This window comes from Triturus cristatus, unplaced genomic scaffold (assembly GCF_964204655.1).
Source record: "Triturus cristatus unplaced genomic scaffold, aTriCri1.1 SCAFFOLD_289, whole genome shotgun sequence".
NCBI lineage: Eukaryota > Metazoa > Chordata > Amphibia > Caudata > Salamandridae > Triturus > Triturus cristatus.
Window position 1 is genome coordinate 732,521 of NW_028188257.1, and position 11,752 is coordinate 744,272.

At 46.0% G+C, this 11,752-nt stretch overlaps 1 protein-coding gene across 1 annotated transcript in view; it reads left to right on the forward strand.

Annotated features, from left to right (window-relative positions):
* Nucleotides 1-11,539, forward strand: part of LOC146769237 (solute carrier family 12 member 6-like) — a gene marked incomplete at its 3' end in the record, with an annotated part of 601,402 nt that extends 589,863 nt beyond the window's left edge. The window contains exons 21-22 of the mRNA XM_085640509.1: nt 6,173-6,280; nt 11,039-11,539. Of these exons, the coding sequence (XP_085496635.1) occupies nt 6,173-6,280; nt 11,039-11,539 (609 nt within the window). The remainder of the gene's footprint in view (nt 1-6,172; nt 6,281-11,038) is intronic.
* Between the last annotated feature and the right edge of the window lie 213 nt (nt 11,540-11,752).

Genomic DNA, 11,752 nt, shown 5'->3' on the forward strand with positions numbered 1-11,752 from the left:
TCTTTATCTTCATCATAGTACTTTGAGGTATAATGTGTATATCTTTGGCCCTGGATTAATTTTAACATTTTTCTCTTCATGGAAAAGTTCACGTTTTTATTGCGTATGTCCTATGGAAATTGTCTTAATGTCTTAATGGATTACACTCTACACAAATGTTATTTAATCATGTTTTAAATGTATATATGTATTTATGTCTTTTTATGGTATTTTACCGAAATAAAAGCTTTGACTGACTGACTGACATGTGTTGTAATGGGGTGGGATATAGGGTACCTATATCCCTGTAAGGGGTGCTAGCACCACCTTACCCAGACTACAGTAGTGGTCTGGTGGTGTCAGTTTGTATGGCTGTCCCAGGGTGGCACAATAAGTGCTTCAGCCCTGGTAGGCCTACTGAGGGACCCATGCCCTGGGTACCATCTACAAGGGACTGTCAGGGCACCCTCAGCATCCAATTGGTTTTGTACCTAGGATACTCACATCAGTTTTAAGGAGAAAGCAGATAGGCTGGGGTCCTGGATAGCAGGATCCCAGCCAGACTAGTCAAAAACCACTCAAATACCAGGCAAAATGTTGGGGGCAACCATTAGTCAGATTCCACCTTCCTACAGCTATGTTGGCTGCAGGAAAGGCAGAGCGGTGCACAAGCGCACCCTTTCCAGATGGATTATCTTGTGCATCAAGATATGTTACTCTTTGGCCGTTAAGGAACCTCCAGCGGGTATAAGGGCTCTTTCTACCAGGGCTAAGTCTTCTACATCTGCCTTGTCTAGAGGTTATGTTATGTTAAAGTAATTTTGTAGAGCGCACAGCTACCCTCCTAGGGTTTCCCAGCGCTAAAAACTGACAGGAACAGAACAATAAGAAAGCAAATTATTGATTAAACAGCCAGGTTTTTAAAAGAGGTGTTCCTGTGGAGGGCATTTGTAGGGCGGCAACTTGGGCCTCCCTCCACTCTTTCGCGAAGCATTACTGCTTGGATTCCGAGGTGAGGAGGGACGGACACTTTGCAGATGTATCCATCAGAAGAACAAGTTACTTACCTTCGGTAACGCTTTTTCTGTTGGATACAGTATCTGCCTGTGGATTCCTCACTGACCCACCCGCCTCCCCGTTGTCCACCCTTGTATACCTACAATTCTAATTATGGTGTTTTAAAATTTATTTGTTACTGTCAAAGGCAGTGTGTTATTTCTTTTGTCTTCCTATGTTATCGCCACACTGTGTGTGTTGCTTTGTATATTATGTACTGTGTATACTGTGTATATATTGCTGTCAGTCCGTCCGTGTGCCTCGAAGGCACGGAAAAAAGGGCGGAACTGACGTCATCACGCCAACGAGGTCTTCTTATGGATCCGGTGACTTCAGCGGAGTCGCGAGTGGAGCCGTGTCTCTGTGACGTCGTCTTCGACCTCATCGGCGTGGAGTGCTACAAAAGTTTCCGAATGTTGCTGGCGCAGGGGATATTCACAAGGTGAGGAATCCACAGGCAGATACTGTATCCACCAGAAAAAGCGTTACCGAAGGTAAGTAACTTGTTCTTCTCACTTACGTTTTCCAGACCTCGTCCTATTACTGGTTGTTATTCAGCGAAGCCCTGACTGACAATCTCGTAGGCACCTGGGCTAAAACTTAGTCCTGCCCACCTTTAACTAGATAGGTAGCACAACCCCACAGACCTGCCCTGGGTAACCCTGATTTTTTTGACGGAACACCCTACTCTGGAAAGCCTGGTGATTCTGTTTAGGAGGATGTATTCATACTCATTCCCTATCCCCCACCCTTTTTCTTTTTTCTGATGTAACACCCTACTCCACAAAGCGTGGCAGTTCAGGGTTCCACTAACTGGATTAATCCAAACTTGTTCCCTATGACCCCACCTCAGGCACCTACCACCTGCGAGAGAGAGAGTCAAAGGGAATTGAGGCATTAGGGAAACAAGTGTTCTCCTCAGCTAGCTGTGCCCTTCTGTCAGTCAACACAAGCTGCTTGCTAGGTAGGTACTCCCATGCTTTACAAGACATAGTTGTAGAAATCTTGCCGGCAGTTCCAGCGGAATTCCACGCCAGCTTGGCACAAACCATTCAAGATGGCCAGGAGGCAGCATAATATGTCATATGGTTAGACCTGGATATGACTGAATGTTTAGGCAGACCAATCCGGTTTGATGTGGTGTTTTGGATTCCATGCACTTCTTGGATGACATCCAGGTGTCACTCATGGATATGTCTTTTTATGGGTTTAGCTTGTTTGGTGAGAAGGCCAGTTCCACCCTAGATCGCTTAAAAGGAAGCAGAACCACAGTGCACTCCCTCAGCCTCTCAACACCCACAAGGCAGTATTCTCAACAGTTCCTCGCCTTCGAGGCATTGCCAGGGGCTGTTCATATAGGCAACATTATGGCCCATGATGCCATTAGCAGGTACCTCAGTCCTTTCAAAGTTAGGGTACAGGATTCATAGACATCGTCCGGGCCTACAAGGACAGTGAGCCTCAGTTCCCTACCTCTCTGGCAACAGTTGCCGAGCTGATTTAGTTTGTCCATAAGGGCACACAACCACCCTGTGGGAGGCAGAACTTGACATTTTCTCAATGGGTTACAGGCCATAGCATCCAACAACTGGGCCTGCATATCATTTCAACAAGATTACGTCCCGTATCTTCCGCCTACATTAGACCAGTTTTTAGAGGAGGGCTTGCCCATTTAGCTCCAGGAAGTTCAAGCTTTTTTTGGACCCTAGAGAGTCCCAGTGTTGGAAAATGTTACTATTTTAGATCTGATATCTCAGTTTCTTGCTGTAGAGACACGTTAATAATGCTCACCTTGGGTCAGTTTCTGTCTACCCTGGATCCAGGAGACTGTTTGGTAGTGTTGGACCTCCAGGACGCCTAATTCTATGTTTCTGTCCTGCAGGTCCACAGATGTGCTACATGCGGTTCAAGGTGAGCTACAAGCATTTTCACTTTCCAATGCTCTCTTTCAGCATCTCCAGTGCCCCATCCGGTGTTCACGGAGGTGATTGTGATTGTTGCAGCATACCTTAAGAGGTCTGGTGTGCCTGTCTTTGCTTACACAAAAGGTGGGTTTGCCACAGTCAGTTGTGGATTAACTCCAGAGGACTGTGAACCTCCTCACATTGTTTGGGTTCACTATCGATGTGCCGAAGTGTCACCTGACTCCTTTACAGAGGCTCCCTTTAATCTAAGTCATCCTCGATATGATCTGCTACCAGGACTTCCCTCTGGACCTGAGCGTCCAGGGCATTCAGCCATTGATCCTGACATTTCAGCCTCGGTCCTGGGTCTCAGTGAAGATTCTTTTGAGGTTTATTGGACTATTGGCCTCTTGCATCCTGCTTGTCCACCATACCATATGTTTTATGGGGGTCTCCAGTGGGATCAAAGGTCTCATTGGGCCCAGCACTAAGGGAACCTATTAGATCCCATACAGGTTTCAACGGAAACTGCAGAAAATCTGCAGTGGTGGCTGCTCGGTCGCAGTTGGGCCAGCAGCAGGCCCCTTTCACTACCTCACCCAGAGCTGATGGTAGTGACAGATCCATTTCTGCTAGGTTGAGGCGGTCATCTGGGAAAGGTGGAGATCAGATGACTCTGGTCTCCTGCGGAGACCCTTCTCCACATCAACCTGTTCGAGTTACAGGCAATCTGCTTGGTTTTGAAGGACTTCCTGCCATCCATAAAGGGAAAGCTGGTGCAGTTTCTCATGGAAAACACCACTGCCATGTGGTATTACAACACACAGGACAAAGTGGATCCTGGGCCCTGTGCCAGAAGGCCTTGCACCTCTGGAACTGGCTGAATTATCAGGACATTTCCTTGATCACACACCACCTAGTGGTAATTTTAAACACCAGGATTGATGAACACAGCTGGTGCTGCCTATCAGATCACTAGTGGCAGGTGCACCCAAAGGTGGCGATACCAAAGAGGATGATGGACGGAGCGTTTGAGCAAATCAAACACTCACCCCCAGTCAATTGATCTTGGTTTAATCCATCATCATTCTTTAGCTCACTCCACCACCCCAGTTCAGACATGGCCATATGCAAATCAGTCTGACCCTGTGCCTCATGGGAACAGTCCAGCCTGAACTGCCAAGCCATGTCTTCCCTGGACCGGAAACACGCATCCTGGGACCGGTTTCGGGTTCATACCCTCATCAGCCAGGCTATCTTGAATCCAGTATTAAAGTGAGCAAGGGACCCACGTCTGGGCATACCCTGCCAACTTAGGGCGAACAAAGCGATACCAAAGGGGATGATGTTGAGGTATGCTCAGACGTGAGTCCCGTGCTCTCCATGCCACTGGAATCAAGATAGCCTGGCTGAAGAGGGGTGAAATCCCGAAACCGGTCCTAGGATGCTTGTTTCCAGTCCAGGGAGGACCTGGCCTGGCAGTTCGGGCTGGACTGTTCCCATTGGGCAAAGCGTCAAGACTGATTTGCATATGGCTGGGTCCAAACTGGAATGGCATGGTGAGCAAAAAAACGATGGATTTAGGTCCAGATCTCTGTACTGGGGTGAATGTATGACATTGTTATGCATTCTGTCCATCAATAGTTCTTTTTGCATTTGGCACCCAAAGGTGGCACAGGACATCTAGCAATCTCGGAGAGCCCTGCCCAATCTATTTGCCACTGCTGAGAATGTATGTTAACACTTTTGCAAGCCAGAGTTCCCACAAATGATCTCGTTAGGAGACTCATTCCCTCTAGAGAGGAGGATGGGACTCCTGCATGCCTTCCTGCTGCTAGTTCTGAAGAAGTTCAAGAACGACCGTGCCCAAGGCATTTTAGTGGCCCCGTATTGGGATAGGAAATAGTGGTACCCTGAACGTCTGGGCATGAACATTTGTCTCCCATCAGGCTGCAGCTTCAGGCAGATCTTCTGTCACAGCAGCAGAGTAGGGTGCACATTCTACACATGTGTGTCGAGATTCAGAGGTGGCAGTTGACTGCATTTGATTTTACTTGTATCGTTTTGGGTATTATCCTAAAAGCCAGGTGTCCTTGGACAAAGTTTGTTTATGCCCAACGCTGGGACAAGCTTGTGCCTTGGTGTGACTCCCGAAATAGGAACCTGTTGCAGGCCAAACTGTTGGATGTCTTGCCATCTGTTCTATCATAAGTGCAGTAAGGACTTGCAGTGGGCACCGGAATTCCCAGCCCCTTTGTGTATCTGCCCATTTTGCAATGCCAGGCTACTTGCCCGTGATAGACATGCTGAATGTCCCCTACCCTGGGCTATGGTCCTGGAAACGATCCTAGACACGTGCGGGTAAAATGATGAAGAATAATTTGTTCCAAACATGCACATACGCAGCAGTGGGTGAAACTGCATACGTTGGGCATTGTGTACATGCATGATCCTTCACTCCCGTTTGTACTTGCACCTGCGCAAAGTGGGACTGTGTCCCGACTCCCATAATAAAGTCCCAGCGATGCAAACACATTGTTCCAGCTTGTGCTCTCTACTTGACTACGCTGCTTTTCAAAGGCCGTGTTAAAGGTTATTTGCCTCATAATCTCTTGATCGCTCCTGAAAGGCCTCCACAGCGCACTCTCAGCGGATGATGTTCGACAGTTTCCCTGTGGTTCTGGTTTGATTTCTGGAAGCAGTGAGCGTTTTCGGAAATGTTTGAGTAAATGAATATTTATGTATCTTTCTTTCCTCATGCATGCAAAGATTATACCTGCTAAGTCAGTACTGCATGGAACTGTAATGTATATTACTGCCTGTCGCTGAAGTGATGATAGAACACCCGGGACAGAAACACTCGCAAGACTGTGCCCTTTACAGGTGAAATGAGGACTAGTTCCTTTGATCACTCCCAATCTTGAAAGACAATTAAGACTAGCATATATAGCCATTTCCTTTATAGAGATGTTCTAATGTAGGTTTTTGAATACATGGAAGTGGCGCTCTGGAATGTAGTAGTTCTTAAAGTGATGTGAGGTCCAAAGCCTGATGATTCGGGTTCTAAATGGTGATATAATCTACTGAAAATATGACCGGACAATTAGTGCCACAGGTATCCTGATCATCCTCTCCTCATGTTATATGTTAGGTTGGATATGTCTGTCTTGTGACATTTCTGCTATGTGTCAGTTTACTAAACTCCTCCCCACCCATCTGTGTATTTCCTACAGCATGACAGTGACATCTCAGCATACACCTATGAGCGCACTCTGATGATGGAGCAGAGGTCTCAGATGCTGAGACAGATGCGCCTGTCCAAGTCTGACCGGGAAAGAGAGGTAAGCATGTCCTTTCTTCATTTAATGTGCCTTATCTAGGGCTGAGTCAACAGCAGTTCTCATCAAATTATTCTTTCATCCAGGATTCAAAATTGTGATACCTATAAAGTGGGGATCCCTAGTAAAGTAAAAACATGCTCTGCAACCCCTGTCGTAGTTTTTCAAAAAGGTAAACAAAACATTCTTCATTTTACCAATTAATATATCCATAACAGTTATTATTATGGCCTTCATTAATTCGAAAAACTGAATAAACCCACTTTAGTATTTAAACACTTTTTTTCTTTCAAGGTAAATATTAAAATATTTTAAATATAGCATGTTTAAATATATGTTATTCTATTGTATTACATAATTCCTGAACAAGTGTATTGTAATTAGCTATTTTCTCCCATGTCATCTTTAAGACTGAATGACATTTTCGTGATGAATATGGGCCTATTTAAAAATGTTTTGCGGTGCTAAATAAAAAGGGATTCTACTTATGATGACTGGACAATAGATTTCCTCCTAGAACATTTTTTCGCAGAGACAAGGTTGACTTTTAACCCCAGCCAGTCCAGACTTTTCTTTGTTTTCTTTCCTAACATAGCCACTGTTATGGCTTAGAAGGGTGTTTTTCTGGATAAAAACTGTTTTTTGTAGTAATCAAAGCTGGGTTTCCCAGCCTATGAGGAGTTAGCTATCTACTGAACTAAAGGCATCTTTTTATAAATGGCAAATTATTCCCTTCTTTTAAGCAACATATAGTAGTGTGTGACTTGATGAGTTCCCCCATAGGTAACAGATCATTTGGATCTTATTTGTTTCTTTATGCTTGGAAAATGTCTTCAGAGGTCTCTGTGTAGACACAAAGGACAATGACATAAAATGTTATGTTAATGTGAATTATATACTTTTCTTCGTTTACACCCTTCCTTTTTTCCTCAACTTCATTTACTTTTTCATGTACACTACTTATACACGATCATATTTGATTTATCTTTTCTAGCATATGAACATCTTTATCATATGTAGATCAAATTAATGCTTCAATATTCCTCATTAGGACAGTAGACGGTGCACATTTCAAGAAATTGTATATATTCTCGATGGCGTTTGTGCAGGCATATCAACATTGAATTGATCGATATACACTTAGGTAGGTTTTGTTTTTTTATTTTAATTTTTGTTTTTTTTATAACCAACTTTATTGATTTGCCTACCACACAACCAAATAAGACAACTTCCCATCAAGCCTGCACAATATTATTCATAGCACTAGTGACAGTAATTTCTCTCATCCAGTCCGCGGTATGCCCACCCCCTGCTCCAGACCTTCTCATGCTTTTGGGGCATCCCCAGACTTTGTACATAGGATGTTACTGCTGAGCACACTAGTCAACCCTGCTCCACCACTGTGCCATCAAAGTTGAATGGAAGACCTATTTATGGATGATATCTCAATTGGCAACGAATGTTGCCACCCCACTAAAATTAGTTCCATCCTCTACCCACCCACGTCCTCCAGTAACCCTAACAAAGCAACCTTTGGTTAAGGACAAACTTGCGTTCCGAAACTGCAGAAAGCCCGTCTCTCACCCCGCGTGGGAATAGCCAATTCCCAGGAGGAGGGGCAATCTAGCCATGCGCCATTCCGCATCCTCAAGCTCCCCCACCCAGGCCTCCTACTTCCGTCGCAGCCTGGGAAAAGTGTTCTGGGACATTAATAACTAATGAGCAATACATCTGGGAGATGGCCCCCCGTTAAAGCTTTCCCATCAACAATTTAGCCTTGAAGGGAGTGAACGTGGGAGTGGGGTATTGGATAGATGAAGAAGTACAATGGACATCTTGATGAAGTAAGTGGGTTCCAAGGAGTTGGCTGTTGAGGCAACGACCTTCGGAAGTAGATGGTATCACCTGGCGGGGTGAGACCATACTCCCCTCATTAGATATGAAACCCTAATCATGAGAAGTCTCGTAAGGCTCCCACTACACCAATAATTATCTGCAGGGAGCAATGTCATTTGGGAGTAATTTAATAATATTTTTTTCAATAGCCTGCAGAAGTCTGATAATTATTTTTGGTTTCTCAGTATGTTGTATAGACACAACTTCCTATAGTATGTACCAGGGATATTGAGCATCAGGGTTTTTCAAGGCGCAGGGTAGATAAATGTCGACTAGGACACAAATTTATGCCCATTACCCAGCAGGTTTCATTTCAAGGAACGACCTGTACATCTGGCTCTTATAATTCGTAATAAAATAAGGCATGGGCCCCCGCTGCAGCTCTGAGCGGGTTGTTTTAATTAATAGTATATTCCACTTTATTAGTGTGTGACTACAGAGGACATAGTCTCCTCCCATGCATGAGTACGTCGCTAATGGATTAATGGTTTTTAGTATGATATTATTACTGTGAGTCGAGAGAAGTTGGCCTAACGGCTAGGATGGTCGGCCTCGAATCTGGGTAACTGGGTTCGAGTCTCAGCAATGACGCTGAACATCCTGTGATTCTGAGCAAATCACTTAATCTCCCCGTGCCTAACAAAAATGAATGTGTCCTCATGTAATGAAACTGGTGCTATGTTATATATACCTGATGGTCAAGTTTGCGTTATATAAAACTCCGTAAAATAAAAAAAATAAAAAATCTATATCAGTCTAGGCACAGTTTAGATACATGTTAGCATTCACCTTGATATTATTGCTCACTTGTATTGGTGATTAGGCCAGTCCAGAAGGGATCCTATGGCCTGATGTATACCCGCGACCTGATTGGCGATACGCATGGGCAAAAACATGTTGACATAATAGAGATGGTTTTAGTCATTTAGTTCAGATTTGCCAATTAGGGTGAGTTTTTAGATGTACCATGGGATCCCGAGGATAGAGGTGATAGCCTGGGCACACCTAGGTATTTTTTAGCTTTTTCGGGATCCCTTGTTGTCCATTAGCTCTTTTTCTAAGAACTCCCTTGTTCAGTATAGGTGGAGTACGCTCTGGCGGTATTGTCCTACCTGGGTGCGGAGAATTTGCCTGTGATGAAGCATGCCACAAAAACGTGGTATTTTTTTATGTAATTCTGGGACTCGCATGATAGTTCTCAGTGTTGGTATACTCTAATATTCATAAATGGTGGAATATCTATGTATGTGATATCAAATTTTAAAAGCATGCAAACAAGAAAATGGGGCCATGGTAGGCAATATTTCATCTATTTACTGTAGAACCTAATCCAGTTCGTTGAAAAGGTTAAGGTAAAGTACATTCAACCGAAAGTGTCACTCTGGCAAAGTATGTTAAAAAAAATATGGAATGGTGGTTATGTACACAAGAATACAAAACTGTCTGTGCCACTTTAAGAGCTGTGATAGTCACCCTAAATTACCCTGCAAGTAAGGTTAGTTTTGTTTTTCCATTCACTGAGCAAGGATTCCCCTCAGCTATTTTCTATCACGTGTTTTTTTAGGTCTCGCGACCGCAGGCGAGAGTCCTTTTGTCCGGGTTCAGAAATAGACCCTGGAATCGCACACGCTTGTGCGTGTTTTCTGTTTTGGGGTCTGTAATTGGGCTTTGAGTGCGTGTTTTGTTTCATCAGAGCACGCAATAGGCCAAAGGCGGGCGCATTGCTCCGCCCACGGCTTATTGGTGTCTGTTACGCGCACCAAAGCCCATTTGTTTTCAATTATCGTGCTCAGACACTGGCACGATAATTGAAAACATATGCCTCGCTGTTGTAGTGTCGCGGTCTAGCTGACCGGGCACTACGTCATCACGCGCATTAGCGTGGTGGCCATATTGGGCACGACTGCGCATGCGCGAGGGAGCACGAGACGCGCAAGAGACGAACGAAGCGTTCGGAGGCGACTGCCCGGCGCTCTTGGTGTAAGAAGTGTTAAATAAATAAATAAAGGTTAAATCTTGCACTGGCTGCTGTCCTTTACTGTGGGGGAAGGCAGAACATTACAGTGGCGACGAGGACGGGACGCAGAGGACCCTGAAGGACATCCAGGAGAGAGGAAGCCCCCCAACAGCAGGAGAACCGGAGGAGACGACGCCCTACAGGGGCAGGAACACCAGGCGGTCACAGGACAGACTCCAGGACACCGAGAGAGCGTGGCAGTGGCAGACGCGAGCCAGAGGGAGGCACGAGAATAAGCAGGAGTGCCAACCAAGTGCAAAGAAGCGCGGTAAGCGACCCAGGGGCGAGAGATAGAAGAGGCCCTGGCGGAAGCGGGGAGGGACGGCGCAGAAGGGACCGAAGAGGCCCAGACGACCCAAAGAAAGGGAAAAGGGACGGAAGCACCAGGTAGTCCCAGGAAACAGGCGGAAACCAAGATGTGTGCACAGGCATCAGCGCTAACGACGCCGGTCCCCTTCCTACCAAGACCAGGGGAGCCTCAAATGAAATGGGAGGACTGGAGAGAATATTTCAAAAATTACCTCGAAGCACTGGAAGACGAGAATGAAGAAGCGTTCTCCAGCAGCCGGAGGAAAAGGATACTCTTGCATAATCTGGGACCAGAAGGCATACGAGTATTCCAAAACTTAACATCGGTTACCCGTCCACCAGCGGACGATGATGTGTTCAAACACGCCATTGAGGACTTAGACAACCACTATCGCCCTGCAGTCTGCACATCTATCGACCGCTACAATTTCCAGCAGAGGAAGCAAGAAGCGGGAGAAACGATAGACGACTACGTGGCGGCATTAAGGAAGCTGGCGATAATGTGTAAGTTCGGAGCTCTACATGGCGACTTTATAAAGGACCAAATTGTCATGCACACAACAAGCAAAACGGTGCAGGATAAGCTGTGGGCAAGCGGGCACGCTACGTTAAAAGACGTGATAGCCATCGTGAAAAGAGCAGAACTGACCAAGCGCGGCGCATACGCAGCGAAGAGAGACCAGGTCCCGAGACCCACGATAAACAAGGTGGAAGACGCCGACCAATATGGTGGAGGAAAGCCGGCGCCAGGAGAAAATAAGGGAACGTACAAAGGGAAAGGAAAGCCGGGACAAATGTGGAAACAGGACAAAGAAGGAACATCGAAGTGCTACAGGTGCGGGAGCCCGAGCCATGCGGCGCACGACAAACGTTGTCTCGCCTTCAGAGCTAAGTGCGCGTTTGGCGGCCTGGTCGGCCACTACGAGAAGGTGTGTCGCAGGAAGTGGAAACAGCACGCGGTAAAATACGTGGCACAAGACCCAGGAGAGGAAGAAGAGGGCCAGGAAGAAGACGACGAAGTCCTGTGCGTGGAAGACCAAGTACTAGGCATCGACCGCAGAAGAGCTCGAAAACCCCAGTGCGACATCCACATCGGAGGAGTGGAAATCACCATAGTAGCGGATTCAGGGTCCCCCTACACGATCGTCCAAAGGTCGGTGTGGGAAGCGAAATTTGAACCGACAGTAGGCCCACATCTGGAACCACCCGACATACGGCCTGTCACCTACACGGGGGAACCTATCCCAATGGTG